Below are 19729 nucleotides of genomic sequence, written 5' to 3' on the forward strand. Positions count from 1 at the left end.
TTCTGCTTCAGTTGGCCTGGGTCCATTTCTGTTGCTTATACCACGTGTTCATGTATGAGAGCATGTAGTACACAATCTACACAGAGGAATATTCCAGCACCAACAGCAACTGTTCTTGGCCAAGGTAATCTTCCCAAAATATAATATCCAAATATATAATTTTTAAAACACGACCCTCCCATTTCAAAAGATTCAGATTCTTTATCTGTTTTAGGACAAACCCCCAAAATTTTAGCATTAGCATCTCAGAACCTTTTTACCACTCTCATTTCTCCTCCCCTCACTTTCACTTTTCTACCGTATGCTGGTCCTTGGCTTGCCATCTCTCCACCCCACTGGATTCACCATGCACTTGGCCTATTGTGACTTTTACTTTCTTAGGCTTTTGACAATTCCAGCCCATCCTTCCTATTGTAGTTCAAGAACGATCTCCATGAAATAGAATTTGATGGTATTCCCCATAGCACTATGTGTACTTGTTTTATGGCCTTTATTACACTTTGTTGTGATTGTTCACAAGTTTGTCCTTCTTCCTAGGTTATAAGCTTGAGGACAGTGTCTGTCGGGTCACTATGTATCACAATACTTAGGATACTCCTGGGCGTATAGTATATGCTCAGTAGATACTTGTTGACTGATTGTCTGACTGTGCGAGTGAACATGACCTGATCTCTATAAGGCTCTGACAATCACCAGAAGAACCATTCTAGAACAACTACAATAAAGGCTGTAACAATATCCCAGCCCTGAGCTACCCAAAGGTGGTTTAGAAAACAAAGAGACACTGGCTATCTTGATAATAACTTTTAATGTTTTAAAATTTAACTAGTGCACACAATACATGTTTTAGCAGAAGAATGAAAACGTGTGTTTGGTGCCTAATAAAATTGACATTACAAAATAAGACCATGTTAAGAAAACCTCAAAAGTAGAAGTAAACATTTAAGTAGAACAAAACGAAAAATCCAAAAACAAATGAAAAAAATGCTAAGGGATATGCTTTTAAAATCGTAATAAATGCAGTTGCCTAAATGCAGACTTGAGACGTTGAGATTTACTTTGGGACTCAAAAAAAAAAAAAAAAAAAAAAGAAAAAGCAGCAGAATGCCCTTCATTTTAAATGTATTTTTTAAAATGTCTGCACATTGTTTTCCTGTTTGCAAATGCAGTATAATCAAGTATATATATATATATATATATATATATATATATATATATATATAAGAATACCAGCTGGATTCCAAACTACTGATAAAAAAAGTACACCACATCGTCTTCCCATTAAGCATACAGTTTACATCAGAAAGCAACAAGAAGTCACACTACATATTACTTTTCCATGTCAGACCCTCCCTGCTACCTATGCTCCAAAGTGAACACAGTTGAAAACTACTTCAACTGAAGAGAAAAAAATGAAAACAAAAATCTTCAGCACCTTATAGTTTCTAAGCACAGGACAACACGGGCAGACAGGAAATACAGGAAGAGAGAGAGAAAATGGGTAAGACCAGTGATGTGCTCTTCAGGAAAATTCTATGTATACACAGCTGCTCAGATAGATAGAATGGCTGATTTATATATTGGTCATTCTGAGAAAAAAAAAAGACTTTCAAAAGTTCCGCAAATTTTGGCAGATCCCTTCAAAATATAAAGATTGGAGACACTTTATTCGCACAATCATTTCCTAGAACTTTATCAAATAATTAAGTAGCACCATAATGGTGGAAGTCATAGTGAGGAAAAGTTGCTAAGGAAGAAAGGAGTATTCCTTTTTACTTCCTGCGCACTCTTCCCTACCAGAGTACTAAAGATTCGATGCTTAGGGAACAAAATAATCAAAATGTGTTTTATGGGAATGAAGTACTTTCTAGACTGTAGTGCTTCCCTTAACATTTCAAGAGAAGTATGTAATTCCAGGACAAGCAGATTTCTCTAAAATCCTAATGACAACCACTGCCAGCTTGGCAAAGTTTTGCTTTAATGCTCAAGAATGTCAGATGATAGTGATACTTAGAAGAGCATCTTGTCAACAGCGGGGTAAGAATTTAGTCAGCACAGGAGGCATCTGCTAGCAAGTTATATGGTTAAAAAAAATCAAAGTTCAACTAATTCTTTTTCAGATGTGAACTCCATTGAGAATGGGGATCTCCTGGGGGATCTGGTTTTGTTGTTAGCTTCCCTTCTTATAAATAAATCAATTCAAACCACTCCTGCCTTATGTAAAAATATCAAAATCTTACATAAACCTTACCAAGCAAGGCCTGAGAAATGCAAGGACATTCACTAAGATATTTGTGCAAAAGTTGTTTCTCTCAGAGAGCGGGGTAAGTTTCAGGCAGAAACCAACCTCTGGGATAAAATTTTAGATGGGATTTTTTCCCCTATTTTCACTAAATAAACACTAGAAGTTTTATCTAAAATTTGTATAAAGCTTTAAAATATTTTTAATAAATTTACGTTCTAGACAAATACTGACAATTGGTAATATAAAATGTGATTTGGTACATTTGTGGAATTTGAAGACTTACTATGTAAGTTTCTATTACACATTAATATTTAATTGTACATTTCAAATACAATTATGCTTACTTCACATCATTTATTGAGAACATAAATCCCGTTGGTTACTCTCATGACTTCCAACCCTTTAAGAAGTTGTACCAAAATTAAAAATCATTAGATTTGATAGTGACAAATGAGGAAATACAACTCCTTAAGGTTGAATGAATAAGCCATATATGAATGCTTATGAAAACATTTACAAATATTATATAGGTAATATAATTAATTACAAATTACTTTCTGTCCATTAAAAACATCTCTTTTGAATTTGAAAATGATGCATGAATAGGGTGTATACAATGTGCATGTTTTCTGCAACGTTAATATTACTGGATTATACAAATTCAGGCTAACACTGCACCACGAACAGGACTGAGAATGTGCCATATCTGTAATGCCACTGGTGGAAACAGACTGGGTACCAAAGTGCTGGATTTTCAACCTTGCATCCAATGTCAGTTCCTCTTTAGTCAGAAGATGAAGCATCTGCCTTTCCCATGGCTTCCTCGCTGAAGAGCAGCTTTCGAAGTATATTTGCATAAAATGGTCCATACACTTGTTTGTTGAGATTCACAATGTTTGCAAATTGAGAGCCTAGCTCTTCCAACTCCTGTTGAATGACAGCAAGGCCTCCCGGCATGGGAGGCATGCATTTTTGAGGACTTGGAAGACAAAGTAGGCTTTTCATGTATAGTTGGATTCGTTTATCTGAGGAAAAAAATAAGATATCTTTTAATCTGTCCCATTATTAAAGAACATGATTTTTAAAAAGCAAATGAGAATAATAATTACAGCGGGTGAATTGCCATAATATTCCCAATTTTCTGCCCTCCCTGTATCCATGTCCTTTATGGGGTTGCCTTGCAGCTCCTCCCATCAAAGGCTATAGACTATCTCCCCATATCTTGAATTGGGGCTGGCCTCATGGTTGGTTTTGGCTGATACAGAAGGTGGAAGAAGTGCCGGTATGCTAGTGGCATACGGAGACTCCAAGTGCCGTGGGTCACATCTGCTTTCTCTACCCACCACTGCACATGAACAAGCCTGGGCAGGGTGACAGACCACACTGAGGGAAGCCTGGCTGTTCCACATGAGGAACCTACTAGACCAACTTGTAGCCAAAAAGCTTACAAACGCTCGAGAGAGACCAGGAAAGGTCAGCAGAGCTACCTAGCCAACGCAGAGCTGACTGCGTATGCATGTGTGAGTCCAGCAAGACCAGATGAACTACCTAGGTGCCCCCACGGACTTATGAGCAACACTAAAGATTTGTGTTTTTTAAGCGATGGAGTGTGAAGTACCTTGTTATGCAGCGATGGCTGAGAGACAAAAAGCATAGAGCACCTTTGGAGTAGGACAGGGACTCTTTTACAAAAACTTAACACTTAGTGTCCATAATTTTTTTTATTTATGTACATGAAAGTTGAGTTTGTAAACTGGCACTACCAGTTTGGTCCCACAAAATGTTTTGTGTTTTTTTTTATAGAAACGATTTAAAATCAGGGGATTTTGCATCGAAATCCAAATTTCCTGATCCTCTTGAAAAATCTAGAGATCAGACAAACTTGGAGGCACAAATTACCTCATGACCAGAGTAACCACACATCCAGGTTTTCCCAGTACAGTCAGGGTTTACACCTATTGTCCTGGCATAATTAACAAAAATGCTCTAAAAAGTGTCATGGTTTGGACAATAAATTATACAGTTACCCTACCTACAGCCAACAATGGAGGCACTGAGGAGGGCTGCCCCAACTGGCACTCCAGTTTGCCATTTTCTTCATCCTACTTCCCTGCTTCAGTCTATTTGCATGTAAGGCAACTTTACAAAAGGATGCAAATGTATAAGTAAATTAGGCTGCGACAGTATTGGTCAAATAGTTACTGGACAGGCCAGACCCGCTATAGGCCATGCTGCCCCAAGGACTTTCTTTGGCTTTGGAAATGGAAACTTCACAAAGAAAAGTTTACTAAGGAGAACACAGTCCATAGGATATGGACAATGAACACATTAATGAAACACTGGTCTTCAAACACTTCTCCCAAAAGTCACACATTGTAGCCAGATCTGACCTAGAACTCTAAGTTCCCAATGTCACATGTCCTTGTCTTAGCCACAACTGTTTTCTCTTGCGAGACAACCCTTCCCTCTCACCTCACCTCTGCCCAAAGTCTAAAAGATCCTTCAGTGCCAAACCTAAAGTTACCTCCTTTCTGTGGCTTTCCCTAACATCCATCAGACAATCACGCCATATTACTGTTACTTAAGAACATGTGTCTTTCTCCCTTCTAAGACAAGGAGTTCCCTGAGGATGAGGGCTGTGTCTTTTTTTTATCTTTATATCCCTGGCCTCACATGTGGAAGACACATCACTGAACTGAACTGAAATGAAGTAAGAATGAAATGAAAAAGTTCAGTAAAGGTGACTACGTTCAATTGAAAACAAGAGAGTCAGGGAGGAATGGGGTGGGCAAAGAGAACTTGGCCTCACCTGTAATTTGGAAACAAGAAGAAATCATTTGTGTATGTATCACTTATACAATTGAAAATTACTTTTAAAAAACTGAGATAGCTACAAGCACACAAATAATCTACAAAGCAGGTAATCTAAAAAATAATTTTCCCCTGGTTTTCATATGCATTTGAAAAAAAGCTGGTTTGAAAGAAAACTTTTCTAGTTATCTTAAAAGGCTAAGAACGCAGTGGGAGTTATATTCCCATTGTAAATAAACAGCACATCCATCAAGAACAAAAGGTGGCAGACTGTGGGTACCAGAAAGAGGGAAAGAAAACCAAGGCTAACTGGTCCTTCTTATGCCTCCGGGTTCCTCTAAGAGCTTAATTTACTCCAACTCTTCTGCAAGTAGAAAATTAAGAGTCAATTGTGTACTAAATTTCCCGTTAGACTGGTTGCCTACTCTGGAGCCCAGGTCTGTTTTTATCACAGATATGGTCCGAACACCTTCCTGCAAGATTGTTTAAAGAAAGAAACTCTTTCAAAACTGTTATTATGCTGACAAGTGGTTCTGTCTCCTCTGTGGACGAGTTGGTTTTTAGGCCAAGACTAAAATGACAGAAGTATTTGTCCAGTTAGAAGCAGCCAAACTCAGTCCCTGCCAAAGGCGTGCCCTTGGCTTCCAGAGTCGTTCGGGAGGGCCACTCAAGTGAGTCATTTGAGTTTCTAGGCAACGATACTTTGAATGAGGTTAAAAATGCTTTCAGTTTGCAAAAGAGCAGGAAAGTTGGACTGGGAATAGCTGGGTGAAAAAAAAAAGTGCTTTATGGGATTTTAAGAGGCCACCATGGGGTGGTGCATCCAGCTGGGGCATCCCAACTTCCCTCCTGAATTACAAATATTTCCCTTAACCACAGCAAGGGCACAGAAGACACCCGAATGCTCCTGCCACCGTGCCAACCCACAGCAGGGCTCCAGTTCTGACTACAGTGCCCACTGGGAGTAGTTAAGAATATGAGCTCTGAAGTCTGACTCATTGAGAGTCCCTAGTCTGCAACCAGCTGGTTATATGAGTTACTTACTCAGCTAAGTCTCTGATGCGCTCACCCCTTCTACAAATACAGTTGATCCTTGAACAACATGGAGGTGAGGGGCACTGACTGCTCTCATACAGTCAAAAACTTACATAGAACTTTTTGGCTCCCCAAAAGCCTGACTACTAATAGCCTACTGTTGACCAGAAGCCCTACTGATAACATAAGCAGTTAATTAACACATATTTTATGTATTTCATTCTTATAATAGGCTAGAGAAGACAAAGTGTTATTAAGAAAATCATAAGGAAGAGAAAACACATTTACAGTACTGTATCAAAGAAAATCTGCATGTAAGGGACCTGAGCAGTTCAAACACATATTGCTTAAGGGTCGGCTGTATTTACTAAATGTCATCTGTGGGTCCAGCCTGGTACAGGGATATAGCAGAGAAACATGCGTTCTATCCTCATGAGGCTTGCACACTAGTGGGGCTAGTGGTGTGTGGTAGAGACTGCAGTCATGCCCCTCCTCCTCCCAGGTATGGGCTGCCTTGCTGGAGACCACAGGCTGTGAGGACACAAAGGAGTAGGCAGTGAAGGCATGCAGGGAAGGGCTTAGTTCCAGGGGGCTGCAGCTATGCTGTGTTTGTCACTGTCGTCCAGGGTCACCTCTAAGAAGCCCACAGTGCTGCACACTGGCACTACTCCTTTCTGGGAAGCAGTTAAAGCCTTGAGCTTTTAGTGGCCTAAATCTCCAGCATTCCATGTCCCCAGGGGTAAGGATGAGAGAAACTATGTGAGAGCCTCAAATAATGACAAGCCTTTGTACTCTTAGGGAAGTCAGTGTTGTACATTGAAAACTTGCAGATTAGCCATAGGTCCCATTCCTCTTCTCCTCCTTCTGGTCTTTATTCCTCACTCTCTGCAGCAGACACTTGCTTTGTGCCCCATATCACCCTCTCCCCCTCCTTCTGGCCACAGCACCCCAATTTGGTCTGGGGGAAATCATCTCCTCTCTCCTCTCAGACCAGGTGCTGCAGGGAAAGCAGACTCACTCTGGCTCCAGGAACTGAACATACATCTCAAGCTCCAGTTCCTTCCCCTCTGGCCACCATGACTGATTCAAGAATGTGATTTGACCTACAGCCATGCCAACTGGAGCCAATGAGGCTCAATTCTGGGGTCATTATTTGGGTTAACAGTAAAGCCAATACCTTGTTTTTCACTTGACTGCGATGTGGAAAGATACAGGCTGGAGCTGAAGCTGTCTTGCCATGATAGAAAAGAGCCTATCTGTGATGACAGCCAGCCCAAAGGAAGGCAGTGTTGAAGAGTAGAGGTGGGGAAACTAGTGCCAGTGACAGTCTGAACTCTAACTAAGCCATATAGAGCCAGTCCTGCTCTGCTCTTATTGGTTATGTGAGAAAATGCACTTCCTTCTTGCTTAAGCTGGTTCAGTTCTGTCACAGGTAATAGATATGAGTCCTAACTGATGCATTCTCCATTTTCCCAACTCACCAACATAACTTGATACCGAGATAGTCACTTGCCTAGAAACCAAATACAAAAAAAGCCCACCATCATGTGCCCCAGTTCCACAGGCTCTTCACTCATTGTCTCTTTAAGTCTGACCGAGAAAGAGACCTTAGCTCCCTGAGCCTTGCTCACAGCAGAATTGGTATCTATTTTCTGTGAACTTACTGCCAGCGGGTTTGGATTGTTGCACTGATCTAGGATTTTAACATTACTGATAGCATTACGATATTTTCTTCATAAAAATCTATTGGCTGGATAGTAAGACAGAGGGCCCTCAAACATTCCCCTACTCTATTATTACATATACACACAGAATAAGCAATGAGTCTCAAACCTTTGAAATTTACAATTTCTTTCTTTATATTTTTAATATTTATTCTCCAAAAGGAACAGGTAATCTGTTTAAGACTAAAATATAACTGACACTTGACACTAGTCAAAACCAGCAAGTTAAAGCAAATTGGAATTGAAGCAGAAACCAATAAAAACAATGACTCACCAATCAAGGACCAGATAGGATTGTCCTCCTCTTCGATGCTTGAAAATTGACCTATAAGATTAGCTTGGACCTCAGCATTTAAAGTGGATAAACCTCTCTCCACCAGGGCTTTGTTAACCTCAACACAAGTCTGAACACCAATGGAATTCAGGACTTCCTTCAAGTTAAAGGTCCTAAAAAAACATGAAACAAAACTGCATCAGGAATAGGTTTTTTTTGTTCAGCAGTTTGTATCTATCTTTTAATATACCAACTTGTTTCAAATGTCTGTCACTTTTCACTTACAAAGACAGTAAGTACCTCTATTAGCATGAACTTAGAATATAGTAACTCCTCCCAAGCACCAACCCTTATGTGTAGCAGATTTTTAAATACTTAAAACCATTCAATTCCATAGGTACTGTTTACTTAGGAAAGCAAAATCAGATAAGTATGGTCCCCGAAAATACGTCTGCAACTCCATTTTCATGCAGGAACATCAGAAAGCAAAATACCTACTTACTTCTTAAAATAAACGCTTTGGTCTGAAAAAATTAATTCAAGTTTGTTTGTTTGTTTGTTTTTTGTCAAATCTATGCTTATAAAATGAAGTAAGAATCAATTCCTTTATGCCTCAACAGTGAATCTATAAAACCAACCAAAAACAAGAAATGAAGGGGCACCTGGGTGGCTCAGGGTCAGTTAAGCAACCAACTCTTGGTTTCAGCTCATGTCATGATCCTAAGGTCCTGGGATCAAGCCCTGCACTAGGTGCTGTACTCAGAGCAGGGAGTCTGCTTGAAGTTCTCTCTCTTACTCTTCTTCTGCCCCTCCCCCACTTGTGATATCTCTCTCTCTCTCTCTCTCTCTCAAATAAAAAACCCACAAGAAATGTGTGTTAAAAAACCAACAAGAAATGAAGATATTCAGATGTTAATACCATAATGACAAATTACCTAAAATTCTTGACCTGTCATGATCAAAAAAGCTCCTTCCTACTGTTACTTTCAAGTAACTTTAAAAAAATCCCAGAAAACTATGAAAAGCAATTGGCAGAGGGTTATTTAAGAGGTAAGGAAAAAGACATGATCAGAAAGGGCATGTGGTGGGTCCACGCCTTTAGGGAATGATGATTAAAAATGTCTCTTACCATCCAGAAATAGTCTTTAAAGATAACTCTGCAAAAATGGGAATTAAAGGATGACAGAACAGGAGTGGGTATGGGAAATTAAAACAATAAAGCAATCAGAGGGGCAGAGCATCTATAAAGAAGAGATTTTACAACTAACCAGTTATTAGCAAGCAGCATGTGCCAGACACCTGCACTATGTGCTTCATAGTGAATCATCTTAAGTTCCCACATCTGTAAGTAAGCACAATCATCCCTTCTTACAAGTGAGAGAATGAGGCCCAGAGTGATTTGGGAATTTGTTCAAGGGTACCTAACAAGCTAATAGCAGAGCTGGAACTTAAACCCTGATCTGTTTGACCTGAAGCTTGACTTCTTAGTAACCACTTTGTTATATGCTTTATATTAATACTTAGCAGCATTGTGGGTTCTCCAAAGGTTTAATAAATAAAAATTTCTGGAAAGAAATAGTTACCATGTGGGGAAATGCTAAGGCAAGACCAGCTGCAAACCTAGAGAAAGTTCCTTTTAATTCTAGGTCTTGGGTCCTGGAATGTGAAGGAAATGAGCCTGGCTGATGAGCAGAGAAGCAATAGAAGAGGAAGGGCCTTGACACAGCCCAGGGCTCAGGCCTTGGACTGCCCTTTAACTCGCTGTGCACCCCAAGGCAAATCCCATTCTCTGACAACTTTGGATGCTATAATCACTCAGGCTCCTCTTGGCTCTTAATATTCTAGGATTTTATCAAATAATTTATGTGTTTTCTGAATAATGGGAAAGAGATGGAAGAATAGATGCAACTCACTCCAAAGATAGGAATGAGCAATGTAAGGTCTTGAAAATACCTGAAAGGGGACACAGCAAGAGGAGGTGACCCATAGAAGACCCATGAAAACATCTGATCATTGACTAAGATTAGGAATTTTCTGACTTGCACAGGATTTGCAACAGGATGATCTAAATGCAAAATCTAAATGAGATCTAAGGTTACTGGAAATGAATATAGCAAAAACAAGACCTTCACTGGACTTGTGTCACATCCCTGAAGGACAGGATGACACTACTTCTAAAGACTTGATAGCAGGCTGGATCAGTAAAGTTGGTATATACTTCATTGCAGAAAAATGATGGAATCAGAACTGAATAGGAAAGCCTCCATGATAAGGCTTTCTAAACACATAGCTTGGAATTCTGGTTTTGTTTGTTTCACAGCACTGCCAAATAAGAGCTCTTGCACATGCCCATCCTAAGTGGAAATATGACACTCACTCTGGGACTTGTCATGGAAAAGACCTCTCCCTTCTTATGAAAGGAAATATAAACCTTTAGAGAGAGATATTAAAAGAAATTCTAGAAAAAGAAGGTATAAAATAGGCTTCTCTAAAGTATAGCCCTGAATATCACATCCAGACATCCAGGATTATTCACAATCTCTGAAACACACGCAGAGCCTTAATATGAGGATGAGCAGATATAAACACTTGGAACTTACTCTTTGTTCATGCCTTCAAGTAGAACAGCTGAAATCCTTTTTAACCTGTTTGCAAGCTCAGGGAGGCCTTCTGTAAGAGCACCCACCATGTTGTTGGTAATTAGGGACAGGCAGGCAATAATTTTCAATTGATTCAGCTTTTCTGTCAGTTCCTGAAGACGTGCTCCATCTGTCATGAGTGTCTAGCATATTTATTTTAAATGTAAAAATAGAAAGGGAAGCTCAATACCATGAAAATATAAAACAAGCAATGTTACATCCAAACTCCCATTTCTATTGGATTTCAGGAAAGTCATTAAACCACATGCAACACTAGACCAACTGATGCACAGATAGAACTTGAGAATTAAAATGATGGAAAACTTGAGGGAAGGAAAAAAACCCACTCACCTCTGGTAATTCCTTTTTCTGATAATCCCACTGTAACAGTTTTAAATAACTGTTATTTAGCACCAGCGTAGGGCTCAGGCTTGGTTTAGAGCTGTTTTCAGCCCCAGGAGTTAAAGCAGTCTCAGAGAGAGAAAGCAGTTCTTCATTGACAGATTCTTTTATCCATTCTGTAGTTTGGTCAAGAGCACCTATAAGTGAAAAGGCCACATATTTGTCCTATTGCTGTTGATCCCTTGTGTGCATTCAACATGGAAGAATGTTAAGTTAGGAGCTAGGCATGAATGAAAAGACAGGCACACCTCTGAAGGAGCTTATAGTGCAGATGGGGAGACAGAGCTGTAAACCAACAATTAGAGCAGAATATAACAAATGCTAGAAGGCACAGGAGTGGAGGGAGCAGACACTGTCCAGGACAGTCTAAGATGAAGAGCTCTGTAAATGACACTTGAAGATATAAGGCAGACTATCACTCCAGGCCCAGCAAACGGCACATACAGAAACCCAGAATAGTGAGGGAATATGGCACATTCTGGATGCTACAAGCATATCTGTATTGCTGGTCCATAGAAAATGAGGGAGAGTAGTAGCAGATGACACTGGGGAGGTAGGCAGAATCTAGCTCACACACAACCTTGAATTCTGTGCGGAGAAGGTATTTAGACAAAGGCATTGTTTATTAAACATTTTTGGGTCCTGGGCCCCCTGAGTGTCTGATTAGAGCCATGCCTTTCCCAAAATGCACATGCATGCTAGTGTGCACACTTATACTTTTGACCCAGTTCTAGGGTTTCCCACTAGAAACAATCTGCTTTTTATACCACATTGCTTATAAAACTGTATTTGGTAGAATTTATAAGGTGGAAATTGCTAAAAAAAAAAAAAAAAATTGCAGACTGAACACAGGAGTAGATTTTTTTAAAAGCACCAGAGAATGAAATAAAGAATAGTGATCCTGAAATGCTTCCTCAGACCCAGCGTTTGAGCAGGGGTAATTTGTCAGCAGCTCTGGTTGCCACACCAGAGCAATATTACCTCAGAATTTCATAACTTTGCTTCTCCTCAGTTGGCAAATGTTCTAATTCTGTTCATAAAGATGTAAAATTTGTAGTCTTTTATTTAAAGGATATCCAACAGAAAGAGAGAAAAGGGGGGATCTTTGTGGATACAATTACAATGTGGTGTTAATAAGCATTTATACTGCGTGCTCAATCATTTACAGCTGACACATTTAAAAGCTCATTTAGTTATCTCAAAAGCAACAGTGTACCATAGTGATTCTCAATCGTGGGTGATTTTAGAATCACCTGGAGAGCTTGAAAAAGAAAAGAATGATCTTGGGCACAGCTCCTGGAGATTCTGATTTAATCAGTCTGAGATGGGGCTCAGGCATCTGTGTTTAAACACCCCAGGTGATCCTATTATGAAGCCATAATTAAGTATGACTGGTAAAGCAGAAAGAGCATGAGTTCAGAGTGAAACATCAGCTTTCCTCTAAGGGATCTACTGAGATGTTATTCCCACAAGCTAGTACACTGACCATTCTATGTGGCTCCAAAACCAAGGTCAACCCCGTGGGACACTGGTACCCTTTATTTTTCATATGGGCAGTAATTCTCTTCATTCTTTCATTCATTCATTCATTCATTTATTCAATGATAACTGAACACTGAATATGCAGTAGGTACTGTATCAAGTGCTGTGGAGTCTTAGATGAGTAAACATGTTCAGTGCACTCAAGAAGCTCTTAGTCTACTAGGAGGGGGAAACACGAGAACAGGCAATAGCCTCCCAGGTGCATTTACCTAAGAATTTCCTAGGAGCTGTGGAGGCCCAGGAGCATTGCACCTGACTTCAACTGTGCATCCAATACATGCTTCTATTTTCTTGCCAGGGAGATTGGCCTAACCGCCCTGAAACTACCTGGTTCTCTAAATCTAAATCCAACCAGTCCTTACTGGTCTCACCTAAATCCCTCTGCCTGTTGGAAGCCGTTCTTGATCATATGGACTCATTCTTAGCTCTCCCTTCTCAGAGCACCTGTCCTTGAATTTTTGATCTGGCTGTCATTTTTCTTAAACAGCTGAACTAAAAAAACAGCTTTTCTATTTTTAAAAAAATTGTTATTAAATATTTCAAGTGCATCCATCTTAATTTCATCTCACTAGTGAGATCACTGAGAGTCTAATCTATGATCTTTATTTTTTCTTTCTTTCCCTCGACTTACTTCATATCACAACTGATAGGTATGTGACATGTGGCTTTGTTTTGGCAGACACATTTGCTTTGGAAAATACTCAGATAGCTTTCCAGTGGTACTTGTCATATAGGGGTTGGTCTAAAAGCCTCTGCTCTCTGTGTCTGGCATTAGAGACCTGGTAGGTTTCCAATTCACCATCTCTGGAAGTAACCATGGGCTTAAGGAATGGCTCAAATAGTCTCCTTCAGACTGACAAACTGATTGGTCCTACAGGTCTGCAGCTATCTTTCCCTCCCTACTGTCATCCAATAAAATGTTTGTACTAATGTACACAGTACATGCAAATCAAAACAAAGTGGTTTTTGCAAACTCTTTCACAAAGCAGAGAAGGGAATATTTCTCAATTCATTTTATGAGTTCAGCTTTGCCCTGGTGCCAAACCCAGACAAAGGCATTACAAGAAAATTACAGAGTGATCTTTTCCAAAAAATACAGATGCAAAACTCCTTAAGAAAGCATTAGCAAGGTAAAGTATTAGCAAGATAAAATAATTAACTATGACCAAGGGGTACAATAAACATTGCAGTATTACAAGGTTGGTTTAACATTAGAAACACAGCAATCACTGTAATTCAGCATATTAACACTATAAAAGAGAGAGAGAAAAAAAGATCACTCCAATAGATACAGAGAAAGCACTGTGACCAAATTTAACATGTGGCCTATTTAGATAAAAACTCTCAGCAAACTTCCTCAACACAGAAAAGAACATCTATGAGAAGCTGCAGCTAACATCACACTTAATGGTCAAACAATGGAAAAACTCTTCCCTAGAGTGGCAAGGATCCTCTCTCTCATGACTACTAATAACCATTTGATTGGATGTCTTAGTGCAATAAGGCAAGAAAAAGAAACAAAAGTCACACAGATTTAAATAAAAAAGAAGAAGTAAAACTGTCTTTATTTGCAGGCAAAATACATAGAAAAACCTAAGGAATATTCCAAAAATCTACTAGCATTAATAAGTTAATTTAGCAAGTTCTCAGGATGCAAAGCCAATATTTGAAAATCAGTTATATTTCTATATACTAGAAAATAAAACTTTTATAAAATATCATTTATAATAGCATCAAAGAACACAGAACAAATGAGATCAACCTGAACAAAATAAGTACGGAACTGATGGGGGTGCCTGGGTAGCACAGTTGGTTGAGCGTCCAACTCTTGGTTTCAGCTGGTCATGATCTCAGGGTTTTAAGACAGAGCTTTGTGTCAGGCTCTGCACTTAGCACAGAGTCTGCTTAAGTTTCTCTCTCTCCCTTAGCCCCTCCCCACCTTAAATCAATCAATCAATCAATCAATCAATCTTTAAAAAAATTAAGTACAAGACTGGAACACCAAACTAAAACATATTGCTGAAATAAATTAGATTTTAGTAGTGATATCTAGTTCACAAATTAATAGATTCAGTACTGTGAAGATGTCAATTCAACATAATTCTAATCACCATCCCACCTGGCTTCTTCTGCAGAAACTAATAAACTAATTAAAAATGCATATGGAAATTCAAAGGACCTAAAAGAGGCAAAACAATTTTGAGTAAGAAGAACAAAGACAGAAGACTAACAATACCTGAATTCAAGACTTAGCCTCAATAACCAAGACTGTGTCATACTGGTGAAGACATATAGATGAGAGGATAGAATCGAATCCAATAAAAAAAAAAAAATGAAGTACTGATATGTGCTACAACACAGGTAAATCTTGAAAATATAATAAGTGAAAGAAGCCAGACACAAAAAGCCACACATTGTATGATTTGATTTATATGAAATGTCCCTAACTGGCAAATCCATAGAGACAGAAAGTAGACCAGTGGGCAAGAGGGTTCTTTCTGGCACAACAGAAATGCTTTATATCTTGTTTGTAGTGGTAGTTACAGGGGCATATTCTTTTGTCAAAACCCACAGAACCATACACTTAAAGTGGGCACATTTTACTGTATGTAGAACATACTTTGATGAAGTTTAAAAGAAAAAAAGGGATATGGGTTACGAGTTGGTCAGTTAAGTCCCTGAATCTAAACCTAGTAAACACAGATTAAAATCACATAAAGTTTCATCAACACTAAACATACATGTAAATATTTATGTTATGTAAAAGCCACTGGTTGTGCTATTTAGTGCTACAAATAGCATTCAGGGGAATGTCCTGTAAAATCTGTCAGTTTAGTATGAATGAGTTTAGTATTTGAGCCTCCTCAGATGAATGCATCAAGGGTATCCCCATATGGATTATTCAAGGAATACAATTCCCATCTTTGCTGACTTCTAATATGGTAACTAAGCATGAAACCTAGTACTTAAAGATGAACTCTGAGTGACCTCTAAAAAGGCAACAACTCCATATCCTGGATCTGGGGGATGGCCTGTACAATTCTGAGCAGAGTATTCACATAAACTACGAGAATGCTGCAGAATATGTGAATAGGAGATGTGGATGTTGTGCAAAGCTTTAATTGGCTCCTATTTTCAATATTCTTGCAAGTACATTCAGACTAAGTACTCCAATTTCCATTTAGAAGAATATAGTTCCCTTATCCATGACACCTGCTCTATTATGCCTAACAATACCTCACCTCCCTTCTTTTGACACTGATTTTCTTTCCTTTTTTTTTCTTTTTCTTTTTTTTATAAGTAGGCTCCATGCCCAACATGGGGCTTGAGCTCATGACCCAAGATCAAGAGTCACATGCTCTACCGACTGAGCCAGCCAGGCACCCCTTGATACGGCTTTCTTCGAGAAATCATTTTCCCTCCTTCCATGTGAATATCAGTTAAGAGGTCCCTGACCATGGGTTGGCCTACCTGAATCATATGCTCATCAAACTTTCCTGGGATCTGAATGGTGACTATAGCATTCAAGGATGGCCCATTTTAAAGTATGCATTAAGTCTTCTGATGATGGAGCTAGGAACTTTCCCTTATTTTTTCCTGCCCAGATTCCCGATGTTCTCCTGGTTTCTGGCCTTGCTCAGGCTCAGCTATTTTAGCTTTTGTGTGAACTAACCCCGTCCTTCCATTCACTTCCCTTTTTGCTAAATCAGCCAGAGTTGGTTTCTGTTGCTTTCAATCCAACCCAGTTGATGAAACACAAAAATCCAAAGAAAGTAGCCAAAACAGCAGCTTGGTTGAATCTTGGTTTGGATGTAGGAGACCTGGCTTCCAGTCCTAGCTCTACTACTTAGTAGCTGTGTGACTCTGTGTTTGGGCAGGCCATTGCTGAACATCAGTTTGCTCATCTTCAGCATATTCCATTAAGTTCTTAAATGCCTTGTGTATCAAAGAAAATAAAATTGCAGTTTGATGTGTTTCTGAAAAATATTTATGTCCTATAGGATTTTTAAAAGAATCAATGAGTGAAAATATCAGTGAGGGTGACAAAACATGAGACACCTAACTCTGGGAAACAAACAAGGGGTAGTGGAAAGGGAGGTGGGTGAGGGGTTGGGGTGACTGGGTGATGGGCACTGAGGGGGGCACTTGGCGGGATGAGCACTGGGTGTTATGCTATATGTTGGCAAATTGAACTCCAATAAAAAAAAATTTCAAAAAAGGATCACATGAAGTTCTATGAGAATATTTTATCAGACATAAGATATTACCTAAATAAATAAAAACCTTCTGAGTATCTTAGAAATTACTTATGCTCTGCACCCCCAAGGGGTAATCTGTTACTCTTTTCACAAGTAATTTAGTTGTTGAACCTGATGTGGTTATCCTATTGATGCTTAGTGTATATGTCCAATCATTGCCTAAGGCTTTCTTAGGTATACTGTAAATCAGACAATTATATAAAAACTCTGTGTTGGCAAAATAAAATATTTTCTGGAGTCAATTTAGAAATCTAGAGTACTTTTATGTATTAATTTTCCAATAATTATTTTATAAAATACCATGTACACACAAAAATCCAACCCTTTTGTCCTTCTGCATGTTACTGTGAGGCTCTTATTTTGATATTAGGGCACAGTGACCGACTTTTGGCAGAGGGACTTGAGGATATAATTAACAACTGACACACACTCTGATTCCTGGACTCTTGATTTCTCTGGGAACATATTTAGAGCTAGGCAATAATGACCTATATGCACAACTGGATTTATTCTATTCTTAAATCTCTGAAAATATCCAAGTCAATGTGAAAAGTACAAATGAATTACAGGTCACTAAGCCTGGATTTTAAGACAGAAACAAATCATTTAACATGAACAAAACTGTAATTCAAACCAATATTAAGGAATTTGCTCCATGAGACAAGCCATCTTGATTCAAGACACGGACACATTTGCACACATGTGCATACATGTACACAGGCACACAAATGAAACCAACCAATAAAATGCTGGAAAGGAAAACACTGCTACAAACATGGTTACTATAGTGCAGGTTTGAGATTCAGGTTCTACGTAGGGTTCTATTTCCATTAATCCCTCTTTCCCTGAGGAGCTAAAACAATACAGCCCTGAAATCACAGAATTTTTATTGTGGAAGGATCCTCAGATGTCATCTAATCTTATCTTCCACTCAGTGCCACACTCCCTCTGCAGATACCCCAAAGAAAGTCAGTATCTCATCTGAAGACCAGCAGTGTTGTGTAGCAGTTCAAAGTACATGCTTTGGGGCTATCCAGGCTTTAGCAGTCACCTCAGCTAAGTACCTTAACCTCAATTTCTTCACTTATAAACAGTGAATGATAACAGTGCCAGATTCATAGGGCTTTGTGAGGCTTGAATGGGCTAATAAAGGTAAAATGTTTGGCCATAGTAAGGACTTGGCATATAATAGGTGTTCAATAAAATGACAGCTGGCACTGACTACTAGTAATAAAAATACCCATTCCAAGCTTTAAACAGCTCTTGCTGCTAAAAAGGGTCAAAACTAGCTGCCTGTTATTTTTCTCCATTGGTCCTAGTCTACACTACAGAGCTTAACCCAAAGTCCCTAAACCAAATCAACAGGAGGGCAGTGCTCCTGGCCTATGTGCACCTCCTTATTACCAAGCAGAATGTACATAGCTTCATGGACTGTTCTTCCTATGACCCTCCATGATCCAGACCCTCCTCCCTGGACATACTCCAGACTCTTGGAGCCCCTTTAAAAGTGACACCAGTTTGGCTTTGGCTTTGTTTACATAAGGCCACCATACTGACTATCTTGACCAAAAAGCTCAGTCCATGAAGAATGGGGGTGAAGTGGATGAATCACCCAAACAGTCTTAGAGTGTGCTTAGTTAAAGCCCATAAGCTAGTATTAAAAATTTGCCAGTGAGGGAATCAGTAAGCCAGCCTTTTGCCAGCTGTGCAAACATCTGGGATCTCAATTCCCTCGCCTGTGAAATAAAGCATATAACAGTACTTAATTAACTAAGTAACTGTGACATTTACTTAACTAAGTAACTGTGATATTTCACTGAAGTACCACGTTCTCTGCTCCCCGTCTTTCTTGACCCCTCTCCCAGTCCAGTTTTAATGCCCACTAGTCCATGAACCTGCTCCCGTCAGGGTTACCAAGGATCCTCATGTAGTCATATCCCATGATCAAACCTTGACTTTCATTTTTCTTGACCACTCAGCACTTGTCATAGCTGATTACGTCTTCATTCTCCAGTTTGTTCACTTGTCTTGCAGAACATCACCAGCTCCTGGCTTCCTTCACTTCTCTAGCTACTTTCACAGTCACCTTTGCTAGATCTTTCTCCTCTTCTCAAGCTCTAGATGCTCTAGAGTCTCAGGTCATTGTATCTATACTCACTCCCCAGATAATTTAATCTAGTGTTAAATTGTGGCTAAGAAAATGAACTTTGTAGCCAGAACACCTGGGGGAGTCCCAGCTCCGTAGCTTACAAGTTGTGTCATGGAGACAAGTGATCTAACTAATCTATGCCTCAGTTTCCTCACTCATAAAATGGGGAGTAATTTCCTAAGGTGTTACGAAGATCAAATTAGTTAATACAGGTAAAGTACTTACATGTGGTAAGCATTTTATACATGTTAGCTATTATTCTAACATATCTTGGCTTATCTATCATAAATATACTGATGAATCCTGAATATGTATCCTCAGTATCCACCATCCAACTGTACTCTAGTCTCTTACACCCACAGGCCTATCTGATGTGTCCATGTTGATGCCAAACAAGATCTCAAAGTTCATGTATCTAAAACTGAACCCTGATTCCATACCACCTCCCTACTTGCCTTCCCTTGTTGCCCTACCTCACAGACAGCCATCACTATTCACCTTGCTGCTCAGGTGAAAATCTTAGCATCATCCTCTACTCCTCCCTGTTCTCCTTTGTTCAGCTTTTGGTCAATCATTTGATTCAACTTTAAAATACATCCAGAATCTGGATTCTTCGTACTACTTCCACCCTTGCTACTTGCACTACTTG

At 39.3% G+C, this 19729-nt stretch overlaps 1 protein-coding gene across 4 annotated transcripts in view; it reads right to left on the reverse strand.

The window, feature by feature from the left end:
* Positions 1-789: 789 nt before the first annotated feature.
* TCP11L2 (t-complex 11 like 2) overlaps positions 790-19729 on the reverse strand; it is a 38441-nt gene continuing 19501 nt past the window's right edge. For 2 of the 4 annotated variants that reach the window (XM_026010929.2, XM_072741740.1), the window contains 4 exons: positions 11080-11267; positions 10690-10871; positions 8090-8262; positions 2421-3270 (listed from right to left, as the gene is read on the reverse strand). In XM_026010929.2, the coding sequence (XP_025866714.1) occupies positions 3029-3270; positions 8090-8262; positions 10690-10871; positions 11080-11267 (785 nt within the window). In that variant the 3' untranslated portion in view covers positions 2421-3028. Of the gene's footprint in view, positions 3271-8089; positions 8263-10689; positions 10872-11079; positions 11268-19729 lie in introns of all 4 variants that reach the window. The other 2 variants (XM_026010928.2, XR_011997884.1) reach the window with 2 other exon arrangements.

Source organism: Vulpes vulpes, chromosome 16 (genome assembly GCF_048418805.1).
Source record: "Vulpes vulpes isolate BD-2025 chromosome 16, VulVul3, whole genome shotgun sequence".
Lineage (NCBI taxonomy): Eukaryota > Metazoa > Chordata > Mammalia > Carnivora > Canidae > Vulpes > Vulpes vulpes.